This window comes from Lycorma delicatula, chromosome 5 (assembly GCF_047948215.1).
Source record: "Lycorma delicatula isolate Av1 chromosome 5, ASM4794821v1, whole genome shotgun sequence".
Lineage (NCBI taxonomy): Eukaryota > Metazoa > Arthropoda > Insecta > Hemiptera > Fulgoridae > Lycorma > Lycorma delicatula.
In genome coordinates this window covers 15,634,116-15,661,894 of record NC_134459.1, presented here as the reverse complement: position 1 = coordinate 15,661,894, position 27,779 = coordinate 15,634,116, and the positions used below count along the sequence as shown (strand labels likewise).

Genomic DNA, 27,779 nt, shown 5'->3' with positions numbered 1-27,779 from the left:
CATGGACATTGGTTTAAATATCTCTTTATTTTACATTCTCTTACTATCTATCCCTTCTTTATCCTCTCTTGGAATATTACTTCAAAACAACATTAATTTGTAAAATACAGTTTAAAAGTGAGATATAACAGTCCTAACGGGTTCCACCAGTGTGGAAGCCATGTAAGAGAGGGGTTCCACCCAGTGTGGAAGAGACCCATGGCAGTAGGGTGTAACAGAAGACTGTTGGAGGGAGTACAGCGCCGTATGGCTATTAAGGTGGCGTCGACATACGCCTCTGTCTCGATTGAGGCGGTGCTGGTGGTGACCGGGATGCCGCCACTTCAGCAGCTGGTGGCGGTTCGTGCGTAAGTTTATCACGGTGTGTCTTAGAACGATGCCAACGCAACTGTCTACAGGGATTAGCAAGCCAGCTGAGATGCGTCCACGAAAGGGAGGTGGACGCATCGTTTGATCGCGCATATTGAGCCATGGGCCGAGAGGAAGTTTGACGAACTGGGATTCTGGCTGACACAATTCCTGACCGGCCATGGGATCTTTCGTTCATACCTTTGTGGACGAAGAAGGGCTGAAGACCTCTTCTGCCCCTACTCTAGGAAGTTAGACACGCCAGAACACGTGATATTTCAGCGCCCGCAGTGGGACGACGAACACCACGATTGAACTGCCGTCACTGGATATCTCGAGGTGGGGACCATTGTTGGAACGATGTTACGCAGTTCGGTGGACTTCGACACTGTGACGGGGTTTGTGTCGGGAATACTGCAACTGAAATGTAGGGTAGCGAGGGGGTGATGGACAGCTCCGTACGGAGCTGCAGTTCACTCGGTGCTGATGAAGTGTGGGGACTCTCGAGCCCCTGAGCTAAAAGACTGAGTCCCGGCGGGGCCGTCCCTCCGGGGGTGTCCCCGTTAGAGGCGAAGCACAAAGGATCTTGTCTCCGTTGCTGGGTGATGGAGGCCGGGAACGGCATAACCGGGCCTGGTATTTCCCTCGTCTGACGGCAACTACAGGCAAAGGCACCTCCCGTCCGTCAACAGGACTGCAAGTAGACTGTCTGATAGACATCAACAATCACCTGAGGCTTTATCTAATATAATAAAGCAGGAAATGGACAGAATGGCAGCTAACAATACAAGGAGGCGCTCCGTATATTGGTGGACTGCTGAAATTGAAGCAATGAGACAAGAGCTCCAGTCCCTTAGGAGAAGGAAACAACGTATTCTTAGAAATAACAGAGAAGGGTACCAGGAAACAGCCAATAGATACCTCGAGGCAAGAAGAACGCTCAATAAGGCTATTAAGAGACGTAAAAAGGATTGCTGGATCAGGCTCTGCGAAGAGCTTGACAGCAATCCCTGGAGCCAGGCATATCGTATTGTGACCAAAAAGTTCGGGAGACGTATGCCTATCCTCAATAAGACCAGTGTTGCAAGGGAGGTAGCCAGGTTGTTCCCGCATACAGTGCCTGATATCGTGAGATCCACACCTTGCGACAATAGAAGATTCACCATGGAAGAGCTGCAACTTGCGGCGAGGAGTTTGGCAACCAAAAAGAGCCCTGGCCCGGACAAGATTCCCGCGGCAGTGATCAAGGGGCTGGTTCAGAAGGCTCCCTGGGAGATGCTCGAGATTGCCAGCCATGGCATGGAGAACGGAGACTTCCCCGACTGCTGGAAGGAGGCCAGAGTGGTATTCCTACCTAAAGGCACCTCTTCGGAGGAAGATATAACCTATAGACCCCTGAGCCTCCTTAACATGATGGGGAAGCTAGTAGAAAAGATGCTGGCTCGCCGCATCATCAAAGAACTAGAAGAGGGAGCCGGAATCAGTCCTAACCAGTACGGGTTTATGCGGGGGCGATCCACCGTGCAGGCTATCTGCCGAATTTCGGGATGGGCCGACGAGGTGAAGAGAGGCACTTGGCGAACCAGGAGAATTCCACTGATGCTATCACTAGACATAAAAAACGCGTTCGGGGCTATTGGTTGGGGTCATATTAATGACGCAATTGCGGCTAGGGGCTTCAGCCCGTACCTGCGTAGGCAAATTGAATGTTACTTGTCCAACAGAGGATGTCTGGTGGAAGCACAGGAAGAAACAGTACATTTTCAAATGCACGGTGGAGTTCCGCAGGGCTCTGTTTTGGGGCCGTTGTTGTGGCTGGTGATTATAGATGAACTCCTTCAGAAGGAGTTTCCTGTCGGCGTTCAGGTGCTGGCTTATGCAGATGACCTTGCAGTCCTCGTAGAGGGAAGGACGGTCTTGGAGGTGCGGGAGAGGGTGTATGCGGCCATCGACACTATACAGGAGTGGTTGAGGTCCAGGGGTCTGCAACTGTCTACGGAAAAATGCCGGTGTATTGCCTTTACGGGTAGAAGAGTGCTAGAACCGTTCAATATTTCCATCAACGGTCATGCTATAGAAGAAGCGAATAACATCAAGTACTTAGGAGTTATCCTCCAGAAAAACGGTAGATACACCGAGCACATAGTCAATGTATGCAACAAGGCAGAAAGGATGATAAAAAGTCTAAACATCATTATGTCATCGCAGAATGCCCCTCGGGCCTCAAAGCGCCGTTTACTGGCGACCACCGTCGTGTCTTCGCTTATGTATGCCGTTCCGGCCTGGTGGCGCTCTATCGCCATCAGGCGCAACAAAGAGAGACTGGCGAGGACGCACAGGTGTGTGCTCCTAGGTGTTGTGTCCGCATACAGGACAGTGTCCTATGCCGCCCTGTGCGTGTTATCGGGTACACCTCCTATTGACCTAATCGCAAAAAAGAGGGTGGAGAGGGCACAAGGCAAGCCAGAACAAGAGGTCAGGGATGCCGTTTATAATATCTGGCAGGAAAGATGGTCGCAGGAAGCTGTGGGTCGATGGACGAGAACCCTCATCCCCAACATCAAGCCATGGTTGTCGAGAAGATTTGGTGAGGTTGATCATCACCTATCGCAGTTTTTTACAGGACATGGTTCCTTCAATAACTACCTGCACAAAATAGGCAAGAGAGAAGAACCAATTTGCAACTACTGCAACGAGATAGATGATGCTGAGCACACCTTTTTTGAGTGCAATAGGTGGGACACACTTAGACATAGTAAGGCACTCACAGGTATAACTCTAGAGACAACAATAGACTACATGCTAAGAAGCGAGTCAAACTGGAATAATTTTGCTAGTTTTGTTAGACAAGTTGTTCTACAGAAATACTCCGATGAGAGAAGACAAGGTGTTGGCTAGAATAGGACTGGGTGGACAGCCTTGCTGGTGAGGTCCAGCATGCTGCGGTGTGTTGGCACTGATGAGCCACCAAGGACTCCACGGGTAACAGTCAGGCAAGAGCACACTGAATACTGAAGGGACCCGGTACCGCGTCGCGGCGAACTGGGTCTGGCGTGGTGTATTAGTATTGCCCTTTTGGGTCCCCAAGGGGCCAATATTGATAAAGAACTCTCAAAAAGAGCTAACCGGTAGGCCGACCTGCCTTGCCGGTATATAGCCGGTAGGTGGGGAGGCCTATTTGAGTTTAAAGACACTCCCCTGGGCGGCGTAATACCAACAAGTCGGTCCGGCCCAGGGGAGCTGAGAAAAAAAAAAAAGGGGGAAAAAAGGGATTCATGTTGACCATTCCCGATTCCATTTTTAGTTTCGGCGTAACGTCTGTACGTACATATGTGCGTATGTTTCTCGGATAAATAAAATATGATTAGCCGTAGGATGTTGAAATTTTGGGTCTAGGACTGTTGTAACATCTAGTTTTGCACCTCCTATTATAAAATAAAATTTTAATTAATGAAATATATGGATCTTAAAAGGGGAAGGCACATCGGTTCGAATCTCGGACTTCATCTCCTTTTTTTTTAAGTTCCCTTTTTTTTATTTAAATATATTGATTTATTAATAATTATTAATATCTAACTGTAAAAAATTTTTACAATAAATAATAATTCCATAATAATAATAATAATAAAAATAAAAATAAAAAATATGAAAAAATATCTGAAGTGTTCAATGAAATAAAATTTTATGTACTTTTCATTTTAATAAAACGTGTATATGTAATTTAATAGGCGAACAAGGAAATCATTCGGTGTCCACATCATATTTTTTCCTAATGTACATGTTGCAATCTGCTTAACTATTTTTTTTTTTTCGTCGTCGGAGGGTAAATCTGCAATCATACGCCCAGCAGCTCGTACTACTGTATGTGTGGGGTTTTCTGCCGAATCACCCACTAAAAACCCTCCCCCTCATACTGCATGGGTATGGGGTCGCCTAAACAGGCACATAGCATCCCATTTGATGCTATTAAGTGAATTTTTTATGTCCACGAAGATCACCAATGGGATACGTCTGGTGTGCCTCCTTCCCCTAGCCGCCGCATTCGCGAGTTCTATCACTGTCGCTATAGCATCGACGAAGGATCTGCCTTTACTAAAATCATATTGTCTAGTAGACAACCTGCCCCGCCGCTCCAGCTCTTGCTCCAACCTCCTTGCCAGAAGGGCTTCAAAGACCTTACCCAAAGTATTTATTAGGGATATCGGTCTGAACCCTCCGTAACCTTTCCTTACCAACACAAGCCTTGCAATTTTCCAGCTATTCGGAATGTACTCCCTCTGTACGGCCTTGTTGAACTAGATCAGCAGCGTCAGAGGCGACTTCTCAGCAATCTGCTTAACTAGTGAACAATAAGCAAACCTCCACGGCCCAATGAGAAAATTAAAAAAAAAAGAAAATCACCACTGGTATCCACTGTCTAGAGTTCATATCCGTATAGGGATAAAATCAATTAATCTTTACTAAAATTGAACATCAGAACCTTCGACTTCAAAAATCAGCTGTTAAATAATTGATTTGCGATGACGAGTTTACCACTAGACCAGCCCGATAGGCCATGAGGATGAAATATCAGGTCATGACCTGATACATGTAAGTACTTAAAAACTATTAAGAGATTTGAAAGATTTTACTTTTTAGAAAATAAATAAATTGGAAAATTATGCTTTTGTTTTTTTTTTTTATAACCAACCAGCCTACTGTAAAACAAGACGAAATTTAAAAAAAATGATTAAACAAAGTACATGTAGAATAGTTCAGTAATATCACATTTTGTTGACGATAATTGTGGGAGCACTGTTACGTGACGTCAAATGATTAAAGAAACTTGAAATCAATCCATACGCACGGTTTCAACAGTATGGGATGACCTATCACACAACTAGGCAGTAAATAAATGCAGTCAAGTGGCTGTCCAATTCCAGTTTACGTTATTTTCAGGTGGGATATTTTGATTCCAGAAATCGCCTGATGCGATTTTTTTCTTGTGGAGCTATTTCTTCAAATAGCTCCACAAAATATTCTTATTGTTCTTAAAGTTCTACCGCTATGAAAACTTATAGAACTTAATACAAAAAATCGTCACAAACACAATTTTTGGGAGTATTTTACATCATTTAAATGAAAATATAAAATGTAGAATGTATGACTTGAATCGGTGCAACCTTAAGGATTTTTGTTGAACCGATATTTTAACATACATAATTTCTAGTTAATGTTCTTTTATAATGTTAAAAGTAAAAATAATACTATTTTTTTTCATATCATCTGTTTTATTGGATAACACATTACATTTTATATTTTATATCTCAATGACATTATATCAGGAAATTAATTAAATATTGTAGTTTCTGATAGAAGAAATCCACCAGAATGTATTTTATCAAATTAAGTTAAGTAATCGGAAGAAGAAAGGGAAACAAAGAAGCATGACGAAAGCGGATCTGCTATAAGATCCCGTTATCTTAAATAACATAATATAATTTCTGAGTAATATTAATTTACACTATACTCATGTAGACAAAGTTTTCGTTACATTATCATTTATCTGGTACATTCTTTATTTACTAACCTACATTTTAGTAACTACTGTAGGGATGCAAATTACTTGTTTAGTTGATGCAATAGTTAACTTTATTAAGATCTATTACACTAGTTGGATTTTACAATTTTTATTAAGTTTAGAGTTTTATCGCTTAAAATTAACTGTAAGAAAGACATTTTTTTTCATTACGTAATTATTTTTCTATTAACTAAATTAACTTCATTTCGTTACTTAAATTTTATTTTTAAACTGAAAAACATAGTAATTTTTGTTTTCCCATCTAGATAGCACTGTAGCACAACTATAGCTCTAGAAGAGAAAGTATGTTAATCGGTCCAATTTGGGCATATGCGGATCTTGATGTTTTGACACCTAAGGAACCCAAAAAAACCGGATAGAACTTTTCCAGTTGTTAATGTTCGTATGTACGTCTGTGTGTTTGGTGTTGGCCTCTAAATCACCTTATATCTCCAGAACTACTGGACTAATTGATCAAACTTGATCGTATTACTTCTATATATGAGGCACTGATGCCATTAAATTTTCAACTTGAAAGGTCCAGGGAGTGAGGCTGTAGGCAAGGTCACCCTCAGTATATCGATATTTCATCTAATTAAGGACATATTTTTCTTAGGCATATTTATTAACGATTAAAAATAATAATATTTGCAAAATCGCATCCCTACTTAATGAATGCTGTTATAGTCGTCTGGTATGTTGTAATGTCAAACGTGAGCGGTGGAATTAAATATATGAATGATATTTAAAGTGTAAAAATGTAACCCGGTCTGTCTGGGTTTCGAACTCGATCGAACGTTCAACTCCTACCCGGTGCGTTAAGCTTCGCGGCTACACCGGTTTGTCAACCGTACACACAAAATTTGTTTTTTGTAAGTTTGAAATTATATTACTTTAGTTAGTAAACAAAAATCTAATTGGTTGATTCTAAAATTAAGCATTTCGGATATAAGTAAAATAATCTAATCGAATACCAATGTTTTAAACACAGTTTTCTTTTTTTATAATATAATATTATATAATAATATATAATATATATATATATATATAATCTGGAACTTGGGAAGTACCAAGGAGGATTTAGGCCGTGGAGAAGTTGCCCGGAGCAAATAATATCCCTAAAACTTAAGATGGACTTATATAAAAGACAGAAAAAACAACTAATAATCACCTTCGTCGACTTTAAAAGGGCCTATGATTGTATACACCGACCATCCATGCTGAATATTCTGAAAAACCAGGGCCTTCACCCTAAACTCGTAAACATGATAAAATTAACTTTATCCGATACCCAGTCCAGACTGAAATTCATAGGTGAACTCTCTCGACCCTTCTCCATAAAAACTGGATTGAGGCAAGGAGACAGCCTCTCACCACTCCTTTTTAACTGTGCCCTCGAATTTGTCATGAGAAAATGGTATGAAATAAATCCCAAAAATATAAAAATGGGTACTAAGATAAACTCCATCACACTAAATTGCCTGGGATTTGCAGATGACCTCGCTCTTTTAACAAATAATATTCAAGAAGCCAAAACACAAATCATGAGCCTTCAGAACTCAGGACAAAAGATAGGGCTTCATATCTCTTTCGAAAAAACTGAACTAATGGCCATAGATCCTCTGGTAATAGAGTACATTACAGTAAACAATCAGAAAATTAAAATAGTAAAACAATTTAAATATCTAGGGGAAATAATAACTTATAATTTAAATGAAAAAGCGACATGACAAAACAGGACAAATAAAATGATTAAATCCCAAAAATTAACTCGGTCAACATATAACAAAAAATGCCTTTCGACTAAAACAAAACTTAAACATTATAAAACCGTAGTTCAGCCAGAAGTCACCTACGGAAGCGAGACCCTTTTCAAAATCACTCAGATAAACCGAATTGATAAAATTCTGAAAACAGAGAGGAGTATTATCAGAACGTGTATCAATAAAAAACACCAAAACGAAGGCCGATGGTGGAATGTGCCAAAAGAGGTGGTGTATCGAGAAATAAAGCCTGTTACTGATACTATGCGGAAAAAAAGAATATCTTTCTTTGGTCATCTCATAAGGACACCGGAAACAAGACTGTCAAGAAATATCATTGAAAAGCTCTGGTTCCAAAAGTAGGATGGATCAAAGAAATTAGAGAAGATATGAAAGAATTTGGAATTTCCCTGACTGACCTACAGAATAAAACTGGAAAAATTACAAAGCTAAAGGACAAAAACCTTAGATTTAAACAAAAGACAGACAAACGACAAAATACAACGAAGAGGGTGTTTACGGATGAAGAAAAGAAAGCAAGATCTCAACGGATGAAGAAATACTGGGCAGCTCGGAAGAGTAAAATAACACGCTTTTCTCAGAAAATATCTAACTAAAATTGACTTAAGTGGTCCCATGTTGGCCGTAAAAGCATAATATATATATATTATATAATCGGTTTTAATGTATAGTCCGATTTTCTTTGGTTAATCCCATTGAGATATATATATATATATATATATATATATATATATATATATATAACATTAAAAAAAGGATGAGCAATTAATGATTTATAAATTAAAAAAGAGTTCTAAATAATAATCCTGTCTTTCTTTTATACTTTAGAAATGCTGACTTTCATAATATTATATAAAAGCTCATAAAATAAAAATTCTGATTTTATCAGCATAAGCAAGTAATTATTTATAAGACCTAAATCTCAGAATAACTCTTATGAACACACTTCACGTACTTTTTGTATCTTTTTTATTTAATTTATAATTCAATAGCTGCCTTTCTTTAATCAAGGACTTTAGGACGGTTGTGTGGTAAGAGTTGAAAGAAAACTGATTTTCATCTACAGTTGAATACGTGGATTATTATAGAATAAAAAAACTCGTTTAAAGCGACATAGAGCGTAGATATTATTTTTAAGGAATTATAATATTTAAATAGCAAGGTTACAGACACTTGTGTATTGGAATGTTACTATCATTCGAAGTACAATGTTATATTACCAATCTTATTAAAAGCTTTTATTTAACTCGCTTTAGGAATAATCAAATCCTGCAACTGCTATATCTTTTGATCTATCGTATGAAATTTGGTACACGTATGTAACTTCGATGACAATACAGCACTACGGTGACAGAATTTGATATGACCCACCTCCACGACCCCACCTTCTACCACTACGTTAAATTCATGCATTTAGTTGAAAATGTTCATTTCTCATAAACTATCGTATGAAAGTGATTAAAATTTGGTTCACGTATGTAACTTCGATGTATAAAAATAATTATTTTTACGTGATTTTTAGTTTAAAAAAAAAATACAAAAAAAATTACAAAAATATATTTGATTACATATAAAAAATTATTTTTTAAAAAAGCTTTTATTTAACTAATATTAATATTAACATTAATAAAAAAGGAATAAATTAGAAAAACCCTCTAAAAAGTAAAAAATAAGAATTAAATCAAATTGAGAATTTTAAACAAAAAAATATAATATATTAACAAATATAAAAATGCACTGAAAAGTAAAAAATAAATTATATAAATAACCAATAAATAAATGTAATAATTATTAAATTTAAAAATTAAAAGTAATAAAAATATTTAGTTAAATAAAAGCGTGGTTAAGTTTTTATTACAATGTTTTCGAATAAGTATTTATAGACATTTGCTGTATTTTTAATTTTATTTTTTGTTTAATGAGGTTGTTTAGTATATGTATATGCTTCATTTATCTGTAATAAAATAACTCAAGTTTTAATTATTTGATGGTTCAAATTTGCACCTAGATGACCTTTAAGGATTAATAAGATTAAAAATAAAAATTAATTTTAGAAATCTTGCAAACATTTATTAAATTTTGAAGGTAATCTGAAAAATTATTAAATATTATCGTTATTATAATTGTAATCGTAATTATGAATTCGTTAAATAAAAATTCATAATTAATTAAAATGAAACTTTTAGCGGAAAGAGTGCGTTCAATTTGGCTTAGATTACTAGCAGAATTCGAAGATGAACTTCAACTATGTGAAAACAGAAACAAATAAAGCGAGTGGGTGCATATTTTCCCAGATTGTTACTTTTAGCTAGTCAGTCTAAACTGGAGAGGTTCCACCAGACCTTTTCGCCTCCTCGCGTCGTTATTGAAAATGAAAATGAAGATTAATTGTTGTAAAAATAAATGTTGTGTTGTTTTAAATAAATTATAAAAACTGCGTCACGTTTTTATTTAACTAAATATTTTCATTAATTTTAATATGTAAATTTAATAATTATTACATTTATTTATTTTGTATTTATTGGTTACTTATTAGGTATTTATATAATTTATTTTTTACTTTTTAGAGGGTTTTTCTAATTTGTTTCCTTTTTTTTATTAATGTTAATATTAATATTAGTTAAATAAAAGCTTTTTTAAAAAATAATTTTTTATATGTAATCAAATATATTTTTGTATTTTTTTTTTGTTTTTTGTTTATTTTTTGCTTTGTATTTTTTAAGTATTCTACACACAGAGTGATCCACAAAGAGTGCAACAAATATTCAGAACATTTACTGGTGAAAATAAAGAAGTAGGTTGATATAAACATAGGTTCCGAAACAATGTGTTAGCGAGTGTCGGCTGGTGAAAAATTTCGCCTTGATTTCTATGCATTTGGTAAAATGAAGTCAGAATGTAATTCATTGAACCTAGATTAACGTGTAAATTTAGTGATTATATATAAAATCTGACTTGAAAAATCGAAAAAACAGGTCACAAAACTGTATATTTAATAATCTTTTAGAAACACCATTCTATTTTTGCGTAAAATAGCTTTTTTAAATAGATAATAAAAAAATTAAGGTTTTTTAAAAAAACTTTTAGAGAATTTGATCCTGAATAAAACGGTTTGAATAAAGTCTACGGAAACAAAACAAACGAAAGAATTTTGAAGTTTATTAAAAACATACCAAAAGATGTTAGATTTTAATTAGATATTAATCAAAATTTTCAATAATATAAAACTAAAACTAAAAAAATACTTGTGTAAAACCACCGAGTTGGTCTAGTGGTAAACGTTGTCATAAATCAGCTGATTTTGAAGTCGAAGTTCTCAGGTTCAAATCCTAATAAAGGTAGTTACTTTTTTCAGATTTGAATATTAGATCGTGGATACCGGTATTCTTGGTGGTTGGGTTTCAATTAACCAACGTCTCACGAGTAGTCGACCTGAGTTTGTTCAAGACTACAAATTTACCGGTACTCTTCCAATTACACTGATAAGTCGCTAATGACTTTAATTGTTGATGTAACTATCAATAACAGTATTTTTTTAAAAACTGTACGTATTAAATAAATTTATAATGTAGAATATGTGGCTCACTTAAGGCTTTTACACCTTAATTGGTCAGTTATATTACTGAAGGTTATTAAAACCACTACGATCAATTCAAATAGATTGTAAATTTGAAATTAAACGTGTTTCTTTTACAGTTTTCATAAAAAGTTTATAAAATTATCATTGTTTTTATAAAAGTTTTTTTTAAAGAAAACTGAGAAAACAGGTAATTTTTCAAACGAATCTAGTTACAGTTTTAATGGATTTTGAAATTTTTTTTTGAAAAACCGGATATTTTTTAGAATTTCTGGATAACAAATGAAGATATCAGATCGATTTTTGGTGTGAGTAATTTTCATGTAAATATCAAAAACTTATTTCTAGATTTTTTGAAATTCCTAGTTTAAAGGGTTAAAATAAATTATGATTTTTTTTTTAAACCCGACTATTTTGTTTATTTTTATTTCTCTGTAAAAAATGAAGATATCAACTTGATTTTAGGTGTGTGTAATTTTCGGCTAAATATCTAAAAACCTAATTCAAGACTTTTCGAAATTCGTCCTTGAAAGGAATTAAAGGTAAAAAAAATTTGAACCATTGCAAATTTTTCCAATTTTTAACCATACTAAACGAGATATTCACTAGATTGAGGCCTGCAAATACTCTTCAGATAAATATCTAAAAACCATTTTTCAGGTTTTTTTAAATTTTGACTTTTAAAGGTGTGCGGCGGTGTACGGCGCGGCGGTTCAACCGACACAGACATTGTTACTGTCTGTCCAATGTAACTGGCTGCACCGGCCTCCGGTTACTTGATTAAAAAACATAAAATAAAAGAATTAAAAAAAGAGAAAGTACGGTCATTCCTAGTGGTGTAAATCACATTTTTACCCGTCTTTGGTACGAATAACCAGTTATAACTAATATATTTAAGATGGAACCCCACATTTTTGAAGCCCACATTCTTATACCACTGAAAGTTTCTGATCCTGTACTGATCAAATTGTTGCTCTGAAGAAATTACACTACATTGAACAGTACTTTGAACAGGTTAACAGTAATCGAACAAGCTTTTATTTTTATTTATCGTTATTATTATCATATATGTAAAACAAATTGTTAGGGATGTACGATGTAGGAGGTATACTGAAATGAAACGATTAGCACTAGAGAGCTGCATCAAACCAGTCAAATGACTGAAGACAAAAAAAAATTATTCTCATAAGTATGAGTAGACCAAGGGGCAAAGTTCTCTGGCTAGACGGGAAAGGCGAACGAAGCGAGTTATGACCGGCTAAATATTCTCTGACCGCAACGGGAAACGTAAGTAACCATTAGCGCGAGCGAAGTCACGACGTGAATACTGTACTAGCGTGTATATAATATATATATATATATATATATATATATATAATCGTGAGTGATTCATAGTCAACTCCACCTAAAATTACTGAAGATAAAGGATAAAAATTTGTATACACGTTACTCTTACGTAGTAAGTGCACACTAAGAATAGATTTTTTGAAATTTCTATTTAAATGATTTAAATGGAGTAATAGTGAAATTTAATTTCTTTTTTAATTTCTTGATAACAAATGAATATATCATCTTGATTTTGGTTGTGTGTAATCTTCATGCAAATATATAAAAATGAATTTCTACCATTTTCGAAATTCGACCATGAAAGTGGTGAAGAAAGGAAAATACTTTCGAATAATGACTGCTAATTTCCCCCATTTTCGACTGTACTAAACGAAATAGATATATACTCAATTTGGGCTTGATAAAAATTAGCAACTGTGAGGCCATCTGAAACTATTCAACTCAACAATGAGGATCTTCAACAAAGGATCCAAAATGAATTTCAAGAAATTAGGAATACGCCCGGAATATTTGAACGGTTAAGATAATTCTCAGAAAAAGACTGGAGACTTGTGTAATTTCTAATGGTGAACACTTTGATCATCTATGATAACTTCTAACAGTTGTTAAGTGTTTAAGTACACCTAATGTTCTACAATTATTAACGTAAGATTACCAAGGTAGTTGTTTTATTTTTTTAATTATTAGGTCTATTATTGTGAGAAAATTATTACTTAATTTGATATTAATTTACAGTACTAGAATTAAAAATAAATAAAAACAATTAATATTTACTCGAATTGAACGTAAAGTGGTGGTCATGAAAACAGGCACAAAATTACATTAAAATTTTGCCATAACTAGGCTACTTGTAAACCGATTTTAAAAAATAAAATGTAATTTTGTTCAAAATAAAGAGTTTTAATATTTTAACAAATTATGGTTAGATAAATATTTAAAAATAATTTTAATTGTTTCTATTTTAAGGGGTATAAAACAAAAAATGTTTTTTACCGCTATCGAATCAATTTTTATGAGATTTGGTTATATTGTGATGGTAATTTATGTTTGTAATTCTGTATTTCGGAAGCGAATCCACCGTGAGAAATCTGATGTTTCCTGTACGGACCTAACTTTTGCTATGATGAAATTACAATACACTAATAGTCTTTAAATTGAAGAGGCTTTAATTTCTAATTATCATTATTTTCACAAGCATGAGTTTAATGAACCCAAGGGGTTCATTAAACTCGGGGGTCCGAAAGGCAGAACCCCGAGACTAGACGGAAAGAGCAGTGACCTATATATATATTAATATTATTATTATTATTATTATTATTATTATTATTATTATTATTATTTATTTATTTATTTATCAGCATAACATATAATTTGTTCCAAAAATGTTAAGCTTACAAAATAAATCTGAGTTTACAATATTAATTAATACAAATAAATATAACGTTGAAGCTGCCAGCAGAAGAAAATCTTGACGCTAGTACCGAGTCACAGTCAGAAATGTTCTTATAAATCAAAGTAATCAAGTTGCACCGTTAATTCAACAAAAGATAGTTCAAACTACATATATATAAAACTTCGTACGATAAATTCTAAAAGATATACACATCGATATTAATTTAAATGGTCGTTTGTCAGTTAAATTCAAAATTAAAATTATAAATGTAAAATGTAATTATACGTTAAAGTGTATGAGATTTTATATATAAAAAAACATGTAAAATATTTTTTAAATGGTTATTAACCACTAATTTATATATAATTATAAAACTGATAATTATTAATTCAGAAATATCTGAAAACTGAAAATATTTATTAATTTAATCTTTATATCTGTTTTAAAAGACGGACGTACGTAATCTCTCACTAGTTTTATCTGAAATCTACTTTATTCTACCGTTTCCATTTGAGTGAAAAAGTATCATGTGTTTTTTTTCATTGCAATGTACAGACGCATAGCATACAGTTGTCTTGTCTGGTTATATATCTTATGTTATTTTTGTGCGTTACGTACAAAAAAAAAACCATACTCGCTCATTCCAAATCCACTTATAACAACGTATGTGTTAGATCATACATTTTTTTGTCGTTGAAAATTTCAACAGTCGCTATTGAAATTATAAAAAAAAAATGTATACCGTTCTATAAATTAAATTTCTATTTGGAATTCTATACGAACGTACAAAGAACGACATATTTATTGAGACAGAAAAGCAAATATAAATCATTTTTTTCATTTTAAAAATAACAATAATATTTTATAATTCCAGTAACATAAATAATCTTTAATAAAAAAAAAGAAAATACAGTTGTAACTATTTTTATATTAAATAAATAAAAAAGATAAATTCTGGAATAATTAATTATTAAAAACATCTTTACCAAAAAACAGGCATACATTTAATTTACAGAGATAAGACTACCCCGTCCACCCCAACAAAAATTGAAGGAAGTGATTTTACTGGAAAATGAAAAAAAATTTAACAACCAAGTCGGGGGCGCTCTAGCTTTTGTTCATATTGGTCAATCCGGTTTCGACCGGAAGTTAATTTTTTTTAAAATGGGACACGCATATTTTCATCGCGAATTTTGATTGTAGGGACAAAGATACAATAAGTCTTTTCCGATAGTGCCATCTTTAACCTTTAAATGACCTTCGAACATTATCAAGTCCTGAATTTATTTCAAAAACTCTTTTAAGCACCAAAAACTTTTACGAAAACAAACAAAAATTTATAATAGTAAACCAATTACGTATAGCATCAACAAATACGCGAAAATGTATATACAATTTCACGTATTTGGTGATATTATCAGCTTTCGGTTCTGACCGGAAGAGTTAGCAAAATGGAATCTTCATTTTTCCAAACGGAAAATACTTTTTTACCACGAATTTGTATTATAATCACCAAAGTACGTAAGTATTTTAAAACATTTTTCCCAAAAGTGCCTTCTATGTTCCTAAAATGACCTTTAAACTTTAACTGGTCCTAAATTCTTTCAAAATCTTTTCTACTCCTCAGTAGTGATAAAAAGAAAAGAAAACAATTTTATTGTAAACACCACGTGCATCATATAGATCGGTGAGCTCATTAATTTCCAATCATGACAGGAACTAGATTATTTTCACAGGATTGCTAACCACTTCCGCTTAGAACCGGAAGCTGATAATATCACCAAACGCAAAAACGTGTGTGCTTTACTATTGTAAATTTTTGTTTGTTTTGTAAAAATCAATTTTTTGGTGCTTAAAAAGTTTTGGAAAGAATTCAGGACTAGGTAAAGCTAGAAGGTGATTTAGAGGTTAAAGATGGTACTTTCGGACAAGACTAACGTATCTTTGCCCCTAGAATCCAAATTTGTGGTAAAAATATGTGTATCCCGTTTAAAAAAATTAACTTCCACTCGTTAGCCTACTTCCGGTCGAAACCGGAAGTTGGCAATATGACCAACTAAGAGCGCCCTCGGGTTGGTGATTAGATTTTTTTTTTATTTTCCAGAAAAATCATTCCTTCAAGTTTAGAAGCAGTGGACACGTGGTATAGGAAACCCCCCGGTGTGTATATATTCACAAATAATAATATTTGCATAATGAATATTTGCTTACCTTTATTTCACATTATGGCTTCTTTTGTAGATTGCTTTCTCTATTTTCTTATTAAAATTCTCAAAATTATTGTGAATTCATAATAACAATTATAATACCCATGTCTTAATTTTGTCAAGGAAACCCTTAACAAATATTAAGGAAATAGACAAAAGCTAACAATAACAGAAGCACGTGAAAGAAAGGAGAACATTATTTAAACATACTTAATAATAAATTAATTGAACTTCCTCCTTGCTGTGCTTTGCTAGGATTTTTAATACGTAATGTCTTACTTATAAATAAATTGAATAATTTATTAATAAATTAAATAGGAACAATTGATATGGTCTTCACAGAAGCAATCTTTATTATTTTAATTACTTGATTGTGTTTCGGCATGAAATTATTATAAAATTGAATGGTTTAACTAAGGTGAAGAAATGTTCTTATTATATAAATTTATTTTTTCGTTTATTGAATAAATAATTTATATTTTTTTTCGTTTATATTCATTTATTTATATTATTAATTGTTTAAACCTTACTACCGATCAAAAATCAAATAAATAAATATTGAACATTCGCAATCTAATGTACATAAATATTAAGTCGCTAAATTTTTATGAGTCGAATAGTTACAAATATTATGTTTTGGTAGAAGAAACAGAATAAGAAACCTCAAAAAATAGTACCCCTAAAAAAGATAAAATTAGGTCAAATTGTAGCTCAGTATTATATTTATCGATTTTGTATTTTATGCTGTATGATCTTTATTTATTGTCTGTATAAATTAATTTTTTAAATATATCTGACCAGAAATACAAGCTAAAGACAGTATTTTTTATATGTATGTAATCCAGAACTTTAGTTCAATGTTTATTGTTGCCCTTTCTTAACCAAAATGATAATAAAATAAATAAAGTTTTACACTTTACCACTCCATTTAAGGTTAATAATTAACATAAATTATATTTAGATATCCTGGCAACTTTGCGATAGATGACTGTTCAAAAATGTAAGATTTATAGGTATACGGAAATTTGGAGAATTAGTGACAAGTGAGGATTTCCGTATTTATACGTAAAGATTGAATTTAACGCTGCATTAGTAAATTTGTAGGTTGTCCCACATAAAACGCAACCCAACCTTATATTGGTAGGTATTGAAATAATAAAAAGGCATGTGTAAATGTAAATGTAATTTTTATTATTACCATCCATTACCTTACATTTAGAGTAAATGTTGGAAGTGACCGCCATCTTCTTGAATACAAGCTTCAATTCTTTTTACAGCGTTTCTTGCAACTTTTTTCAAAGTTTGTGGCTGGATATTTAATACGGCTTGTTCAATATCGACTTTCAATCGTTCAAATGTTCGTGGTTTGTTTCTGTAGGCTTTTTCTTTGAGGTACCCCCATAGAAAAAATCCGCCAAATAGTAGTCAAATCTGGAGATCTTGGTAGCCACAAGCCTCGACCGATAACACGATTACCAAAAAATTCCTCAACGAAATCAGAAGTTGAACCTGCGTTGTGCGATGTCGCACCGTCATGTTGTAGCCGGCAGTGTCTGTCTTCCTCTTCCAAGAGTGCGATGAACTGAAATAAAATATCTTGATATCGTTCTGCATTAATGGTGTACTCGAAAAAAATAGTATTTTCTTCCGCGATATCGCGCACCATACGCCCAACTTCTGCGGGTGTAATTGTTTTTCGTTATAAACGTGGGGATTTTCAGCACTCCAAATTCTACTGTTTTGGCTGTTTACGTAGCCATCCAAATGAAACCGTGCTTCAACTATGAAAGATAACGAATCCAAAACATTAATTCCCTCACGCAGAAATCGACGGAACCGTTGACAATATTGTAGCCGTTTTTCTTTGTCGGGCTCAAGAAGTCGATGAACCGTTTAAATGCGATAAGGTTGTAATTGTAATTTTTTGGTCGCTCGATGAACAGTTGATTTAGATAAATTAATTGCAGCAGACAAACGTCCGATCTATTTATTTGGTGAGGCGAGTAATCGATCTTTGATTTCAGTGACCGTATCTATATTCAACACTGACGCAGATCTTTTGCGTTCCTTGTTATTAACAGAACTAGTCTCTCTAAATTTTGCAACTAACCTTAATAGTGATGTTTTGTTAGGAGCCGGTTTATCCGGGTACTTATGGCGAAACAAATCTTGCACTGTAACCGCTGATTTCGTACTGAAGTACGACTCGACAATGAAAACACGTTCATCTATCGAGAACACAATCTTGTCTCTAGCAATACACTGAACGTTATGATTGCATTGTTGTTACTATCGGTAGTGTTCTACTGCGTCGCCGCGATGTTCAGATGGTGGACGAGTCCATTTCAGTAACGAGTAGGGGAGTAAACTTGACTTTTGTAATTTCATGGATGAGTGGATGAGTGACTGATGGGTTGCGTTTTATATGGGACACCCTATATATATATATATATATATATATAAGTTTTTAACTCGACGAGTTTTGTTTTTAAAAAACAATTTTTGTACACGTAATAGTTTATGTCATTACGCGTACATGCAAACTTTAATTTAAGAGGACCATGTAATATCGAACGAGTCTACAAATAAAACACAAGGCAGAGAGTTAGTATACGTGTTAACTAGATGCGTTCCTGATTGAGAATTCAATGCATGTTGACTGTATGAGTTCCTGATTGAGACTAAATAATTATTCTTACAATTAAAATAAAGAATACAAAGGCTGCAGCTGCATTACATTCTTTCTCACGGTAGCTTTTCCTGGAAACTAGGGATAGGCCTACACACGTGGCTTATGGAATGCAATGTGTCAGTTACATTACTGTAATATAACTAATATACAGTTAAATTAATATATAAATTTGTATTTATAATTAATTACTATATGAATTCAATTAATGTTTGGTGATTTTATAAGAATTTTTACAAAAACATCTAACGCTTAATTTTTTCTTTTCAGAAGTTTAAAAGGCAATGAAGCATTAACAACAATTGAATCAGAAGCATTTGTTGATATTAAACACCTTACTTTCTTGTAAGTAAATTTTATAAACTTGTAAATATAATTATAAACAAATATATTATAAACAGGATATAACTACTGTGTGTGTGTATGTATGTATGTGGGTGTGTGTGTGTGTGTGTGTGTGTGTGTGTGTGTGTGTGTGTGTGTGTGTGTAAGTGTGTAAGTGTGTGAGAGCGCGCGAGTTTTTGTGCATGGGCAATGTGAAAATGTTTGATGGAGTTGTTTTTCTAAATAACTCTTTACCCTACAAATTTCAAAACATCTAAACATATCATGATTTAAATACGTATATATATTACTATTTATTTATTTATTTTTTTTGTAATTATTTTCAGTAATTTTTTGTAAAGTTTTTTTTTCAGTGTACATTAAATGCACTTTAGATCTACAAAAAAACATATTAATAATACATACTTAATTATTTATTATCCCTTACTCACGACAGTAAAAAACAATTATAGTGCGAATATAAATTCGCAGTTATATATAAAACATTATAAAAATATAAATAGAACAAATTAAAATAAAAATGTACTAATATAGTTGATTAATCGATGATAATAAGGAACGTAGAAAGGTTAGTAAGAAGATACGACTAAACACAGTTTTCCTGAATAATATCCATAATCTGGTGACATCCGTATTATCAAATCAAACAGACGGCTGGGAAAAAAAACTCGTGCAGGATGATCATGCTGCCCACTAATGTTGAGTCAAGAAGAGAAAGGCGAGGAAGTTGCTAAAAAATTAATTCTAAAATGTAGTTTTTTTATGAAAGTAATAAAACAATAATAAAGAGAAATAAAGGCAGTAATTATAATTATGAGCGAAATGTATAAACATCTTATAAATTTTTAAATATAAGTTTAGCTTACTATCTTTTGTGTGCGTGTGCATGTGTGTGTGTGTGTGTGTGTGTGAGGGGGGGGGGTGGTGGTTTGTTGCAACAATAATAGGTATAAAGACAGTTACTTATAAATAACTGACAGTTGTAAAGGCAATACTGACACTAACTGTCAGTAACGTTGTAAAGACTAAATAATCAGGCCCGATTTAAAAAATTAATAGAATATGTAATTACAAGGAAACATCTATATTTTTAATACAAATTTTATTTAAATAATTCGTAAAATGCAATCATTGTATGTTATATAAAAAGAAATAACAACGTATTACTTGTCAGATATTAAAAAGCGTAAATATATCGATGTTTATAGTTCTATTTGGGTGTCTGAAGCAGTATCGGGAGGGAAATATGGTATAATGGTAATAGTACTCTAATGGTAATGGTATAATGATATAGTATAATGGAGGAAATAGTACTTCGAGACAGGTCAACATTATAATAAGAAGATATAATCGATCACCTTCCTGCATATCAGTAGATCTTTCTAAATTTTAACGAGTAATACTTTTTTATAATTTAGAACTATTTTGAAAACATCAAAATTTAAAGATTTAAAAAACAATTAAATGAGTGTTATATTTTACCTTTTAGGGTGCTGTTTATTGTTTATTTAATATATTTTTATCTATTCATACAACAGAAATCTATAAAATACGTATATATTAAAAAGTCCGACATTAAACAATTTTGTTTAATAATCGCTAGTTATGTATATATATATATATACACATGTGCGTGCTCGCGCGCGCGCACGCACACACACACACATACACATAGTGTTTCTAAAATGGTGAGCTGGCTATACTATTTTGGATTCTAGTTGTAAAATTAAACAAAGAGTATCCTAGGAAAAATGGCAATTTCGCTTTTTGTTCTTCCCCTATCGACCATTCTGTTATTTTTATATAAAATTGTATATCTCAATTTGGGTGGATAAAGTATATGGATAAAGTATATCATGGGTGGATAAAGTGACAAATGAGGAGGTATTGCGGCAAATAGATGAAGAAAGAAGCATTTGGAAAAATATAGTTAAAAGAAGAGACAGACTTATAGGCCACATACTAAGGCATCCTGGAATAGTCGCTTTAATTTTGGAAGGACAGGTAGAAGGGAAAAATTGTGTAGGCAGGCCACGTTTGGAATATGTAAAACAAATTGTTAGGGATGTAGGATGTAGAGGGTATACTGAAATGAAACGACTAGCACTAGATAGGGAATCTTGGAGAGCTGCATCAAACCAGTCAAATGACTGAAGACAAAAAAAAAAAAAAATCTCAATTTTGGATAGATGAGGTAACCGTCTAGGTAATAAAGTTTTAAAATTATAAAAAAATTAGGAATTAAATACTTTCGCAAATTACAAAATGGCGACCATGAAATAAACATGGTCGCCATTTTACTTAATTTGTAATTAAATTACAATACTAAAATTAACAATAAATAAAAACGTTTAATATTTAATCGAATTCTACGTAAAGTGGAGGACATGAAAACGAACACAAATTTACAACATTAATTTTCTACCATAACTCGGCTATTTGTTAACCGATTTTAAAAAATAAAATGTTATTTTGTTTTAAATAAAGGGATTAATATTTTAGAAAATGACATAAATTTTGATAGAACTAATATTTACGGAGATATATCGGATTGAAAAATAAACATGGTCGCCATTTTGTAATTTGCGAAGGTATTTAATTCCTGATTTATTTGCTAATTTTAAAACTTCATTATAAAGACGCTTATCAAATATTAATGTGATTTCTCTATCCAAACTTGAGATATAAATTTTTATATAAAAATAACAAAATGGTTGACAGCGGGAGAACGAAGGAGAAACTGCCATTTTTCTTAAGGGTATTTTTTATTCTACAAGTAGAATCCGAAAATGTATACCCAGCCCACCATTATGAAACGCGCTATTTATGCAAGATATATATACATACAATAGCTAATAACTATCTCGTGTATATATATAAATATACGACATTATTATTTGCATATATATATGCAAATAACTTGAAGAGCCCACACCAGATATACCCACACTTCCCGTCAATTTAATTTTTTAAACTTTTATGAATAATATTGCAAGTGGTAAATTTAAGGAAAAGAAAAAGAAAAATAACAAAGATAAAGAAAAAAGGAAAGAGATTTTATGTAAATAAAAATATGTAAAGTATTAAATTATGGAATTAACACTGTAATTAATTACCTTTATTTTTAAAAAGTATTTATTTCTAAGTTTATTTCATTACAATTTTAAGTAATTAATAATTTATTTATCGTGCTCATCAATCCATCGATACAATGTCATTAGATTTCTGGCCTTCCAGTTCTTCTTTTTTCCTGTTTAGCCTCCGGTAACTACCGTTTAGATAATTCTTCAGAGGATGAATGAGGATGATATGTATGAGTGTAAATGAAGTGTAGTCTTGTACATTCTCAGTTCGACCGTTCCTGAGATGTGTGGTTAATTGAAACCCAACCACCAAAGAACACCGGTATCCACCATCTAGTATTCAAATCCGTGTAAAAATAACTGACTTTACTAGGACTTGAACGCTGTAACTCTCGACTTCCAAATCAGCTGATTTGGGAAGACGCGTTAACCACTAGACCAACCCGGTGGGTTCGGCCTTCCTGTTCAATCTGATAATACATTACGGTGAAATATAAAATGCAACAATTACTTTACCTAGTCAGAGGAACATAAACGAAATCGAAAGTTTTCAATCAGTTATTTTTTATTAGTTGTTTTGATAAAAAAGACTGCATATGATAGAATTATACTTTTAAACCGATTAAGCATGTGTATGTACCACATAAACCAAATAAAAATTCTTTTCCAGTAATATTTTTATAAATTTAATAACAAAGGGTTTTTAAATTTTTTATTATTAATTTTCATTTTATTTAAATTAAAAGAAAGGATATGGAAAAAGATCACTAAATATCACGAAAGAAGAAATGTTAAACAGAAACGGCTTTAGGATTTAGAACTTTTACTTTCCCGCCTAGCACTATAGGGGTAGAACGGAAAGTATGGTAATCGGTCTAATTTGGGTATATGGGGTTTTCACCGGATCTTTATATTTTGACATTTTGTCATTTCCTTTTTAACTTCCGGAACCACAGTAAGGTATTACTTCAGAGAATGAATGAGGATGATATATGAATGTAAATGAACCGTAGTCTTGTACAATCTCAGGTCGACCATTCCTGAGATGCGTAGTTAATTGAAAACCAACCACAAAAGATCACCGATATCCACGATCTAGTATTCAAATTCGTATACGTTTTGACACCTAAGACCCCAAAAAACCGGATGAAAATTTTTCGGATGTTAATGTTAGTATGTACGTGTATGTGTACGTGTATGTGTTCGTTCAGTGGTCGGTGTCCCACCCTAAATCACCTTATATGTCCAGAATTTCTCGACCTATTTTGACCAAACTTCATCAGATTACTTATATATACGGGTCATTGATGCCATTAAATTTTCAACTTAAAAGGTCAAGGGAGTGAGGCTGTAGAGCAAGGATACCCTCAGTATCTCGAGATAATTAAGGTTTTATTTTTTTAAGCACATTTGTTAACGATTAAAAAATAATATTTCCAAAAAACCTTTTTGTAAAATCGTACCCCCACCCCAAAAAATGCTCTAAATAAATTAGCGGCTAAATGGGTAGAGTGTCTCATAAGTACATCTCTCATCACAAGCAACGCTAGTGTAGCACTGATGTACAGCTGCTGTAAACGGCTGCTATGTTGTAACGTCAGAAGTGAGCGGTAGAATTAAATAAATAAATAATATTTAAAGTGTAAAAAATCATTTAAAGTGGCCCTTAGTACCGCTACACCTGCGCGAATGAAATAATGTATGCGCGCGCGCTTTAGTTAGAATCACTGAATTATGTGAGGCCTTACAGATTTATTTATTAAATAAATGAATATTTAAAGTGTAAAAAATCATTTAAAGTGGCCCTTAGTACCGCTACACCTGCGCGAATGAAATAATGTATGCGCGCGCGCTTTAGTTAGAATCACTGAATTATGTGAGGCCTTACAGATTTATTTATTAAATAAATGAATATTTAAAGTGTAAAAAATCATTTAAAGTGGCCCTTAGTACCGCTACACCTGCGCGAATGAAATAATGTATGCGCGCGCGCTTTAGTTAGAATCACTGAATTATGTGAGGCCTTACAGATTTATTTATTAAATAAATGAATATTTAAAGTGTAAAAAGTAACTCGTCTCGCTGGATTTCGAACTCGAACGCGCATTTAATTTGGTAACTATTGGCGTAAACCTTACGGCTACACCACTCAACCAGCGGATATTGTAAACTTATAAATTTAAAATTTTTAAAGTATGAAATAAGCGATTTTACTGTTCGGGTAAACAATACAGTCAAGAAAGTCTGCTGACTTCCGTTTAAAATTTATATTATGTTTTTATACAAAAACTTTTTTCAACTTTTCAATAAATTAAAATTTATTAAAAAAAATTGGTTTTTTATTTATTACTAGTCACTGAATCAAACAAAGGAAAAAACATTATATTTAAATAAAATTATAAATATTTTAAATTAAGTTGTGTGTGTAAGCCGTGTATCAGAAATAAGCCACGTGGCGGAAAGTCCTATAACTGTGTTAGCTGGTTCTTCTTATTTTTTTCTGTTTAACCTCCGAACCACCGTAAGGTATTACTTCAGAGGATGAATGAGGATGATATGTATGAATGTAAATGAAGTATAGTCTTGTACGGTCTCGAGTCGACCATTCCTAAGACGTGTGGTTAATTGAAACCCAACCACCAAAGAATGCGGTTCCGGTCTGGGACACCCTGGTCCGGGAGGGGTGGGATGCTCCGGCGTTTCACTTTCGATGATCGGGTGGGGACTCCTTCCGGAGCCGCCGGGGGAAAAATTAAGACCGTAGTTCCGGTGGAGGATCCCTTCGGCGATTCCCAATTGAGGCGAGGCAACATAAAGACCGGAGTCCCGATGAAGGTACCTTCTCGGGAGTCTTCTTATTTGAGGCAAGACAAGAACAGACCGAGTCCCGGCAGCCTGGGTGCGGACCCACTGGTACCCGCTGGTACATGATGTGTTTTAACAAAAATAAAAATGAACCACCTGTTTTTGGATTTTAAATTGGTGTTAAGGATTTTCATCTGTTTCACATTCTTAATTATTCTCCATGTAAATAAATTTTCCTCTTTGTCATCGATTTAATACTTTTTTTTCAATTAATATTATTTAATAAAAACAAACAAAAAACAAAAAAAGGCTGAATTTTATAGTATAGTATTACTTGACATGATAGGATGAGGTTATATTAGGCAGTCCATGTACAAGAGTATTTCAACATGATGTTGTGCTTGGAACGGACGTGCTCCTTGCGTAGACTAAAAAATTTATCGCATTCGTATGGAAAAAAGGGTTATTCACCTTCAACAGAATATTAAATTTAAATTCTTTTATAGAACTCTGTTTCTTCCTACTTTAAAAATCTTAATTTTTAAGTCTATTCAGTTTGAGCATTGATTAATTTAGTTTCTTATATCAATTCGAAAGATTATTTTTAAATTTAATATATAATATTTACATAATTACACCGATGCATCTATTATGTTTCAGCTTATTTTTTTAAATGAATATTAGAGAGACATTAACAAATATTAATCTAATTTTACATTAGCCACACTTAAATCTGGTAAATAAAAATTAAATTAACTAAAACAAAGTAATTCATTTATTTTTGAATGTACGCTACAAATACGCTTAGAAAATGAAGAAGATAAAATAGAAATACTTTATCCGATAGAGACGCCTTCATTAATATTGTGTATGTATAGCATACACACAGAATCTCTGAATTTTAATAAATATAGTGTCAAAATAAAGATTTTGTAACAAGACCGGTATAACGAACCAAGGAGGAAATAATAATGAAAAGAAAAATCTAGAAGGAATTAAAAGGGATTCTTTTGTCAAAGTAATAGATCTGTTTAACAATCTGTTCTTTGTAATAGAGATAATGGCACCTCTAAAAATTATTGTTCAACCAGAAGGATTACCAAACCGGGATAAGAATTTATGGGAAAACGTAAGGACGCGGACGATGAAAATTATTAAGCTTCAACGGTTAAGGGATGAGGCGGGTACTGGTTCTGCAAACCAGAGGATACAAAAACTGCGGAGAGAGTGAGTAGTTCTATGAGGCCGTGTTCCGCGTAGTCCTGATAACAAGCCATGATATTAGTTTCGCAAGCCCAACCCACCGGGTTGGTCTATTGATGAACGCGTCTTCGAAAATCAGCTGATTTCAAAGTCGACAATTCCAACGTTCAAATCCTAGTAGGCAGTTACTTGTATACGGATTTGAATACTAGATCACCTTTACCGGTGTTCTTTGGTGGTATTTTTTTTTTTCTCTACTCCCCTGGGCCAGATCGACTTGATGGTATTACGCCACCCAGGGGAGTGTCCGTTACTCTAATAGGCCCTCCCCACCTACCGGCTATATACCGGCATGGCAGGCAGGTCAGACCTACCGGTTGGCTCTTTTGAGATTTTTCCTTTTTTAACTTTGCCCTTTACAACACACCATACCTATGTGTCGTGATGTGTTGTTTGGATCTTTTTCGTTTACTTTTTTAAACCTGATATATTTTTTTAAGAAAACCTAACAGTCAACCCAAGGTGTCCTCAGCGGCTCATGGAAACCAGCACACCTCAGCATGCTGGCTCTCGCCGCTGAGGCTGTCCACCCAAACTACAATCTAAAAACCCATATTCCTTTCGTCTTTAATTTTTTGTTTAAGAACTGACCTTATGAACTCTACAACCTTTCTCCAATTCTCTAGAGCATATGATCTATTATCTCTATCGGAGTCTTTCCGTCAATACCAGCATTGTATTACTACTACATCGTACTTACATTGTATTACCAGCATCTGCCATTTTTTGGCAATTCAGGAAAGTATGCTCTACATCGTCACGTTCGTTACAATACATGCACGTAGGTTGATCTCTTTTGCCAACTTTGTGGAGGTATTCGTTAAAGTAAAAAAGTAAAAAGTAGAAATAGTAGAGCGGTTTAAATATTCAGTAGAAAATATCATACATGACCTCAAAAAAAAACTAAACTGGAAACAAAGTACACAAAATCTCAGTTATACACAAAATACCACCAAAACAACATATAATAAAAGAGGCACATCAATAGATACCAAACTCAAACATTACAAAACTGTAATCAGACCTATAATATCTTATGGAAGCGAAACACTCTTCAAACTACGATCCAACATTTCCTACTCAGCAGAAATACAAAGAATAGAAAGAAGAATTCTTAAAACATGCATAAATAAAAGACACTTACTGATGGGGGAGAATGGAGACTCATACCAAACCAAGAGGTACATAAAGAGGTAGAACCAGCCGTTGACTACTTTAGAAATAAAAGAATCACCTTCTTTGGACACATAATAACAACAGAACCGAACAGGCTCGTCAGGAAATTGGTCGAGAAATGCTGGAGAATGTCCAGAACTCCGACCTGGATCGCCGAGATTAAACAAGATATATAAAAATTAGAAATCACTATAGAAGATTT

The 27,779-nt window shown here is 33.4% G+C and overlaps 1 protein-coding gene across 1 annotated transcript in view; it reads left to right on the top strand.

Annotated features, from left to right (window-relative positions):
- LOC142324719 (lutropin-choriogonadotropic hormone receptor-like) overlaps positions 1–27,779 on the top strand; it is a 179,342-nt gene that overhangs the window by 94 nt on the left and 151,469 nt on the right. Inside the window, exons 2-3 of the mRNA XM_075365636.1 lie at positions 11,956–12,017; positions 19,176–19,250. Of these exons, the coding sequence (XP_075221751.1) occupies positions 11,956–12,017; positions 19,176–19,250 (137 nt within the window). The remainder of the gene's footprint in view (positions 1–11,955; positions 12,018–19,175; positions 19,251–27,779) is intronic.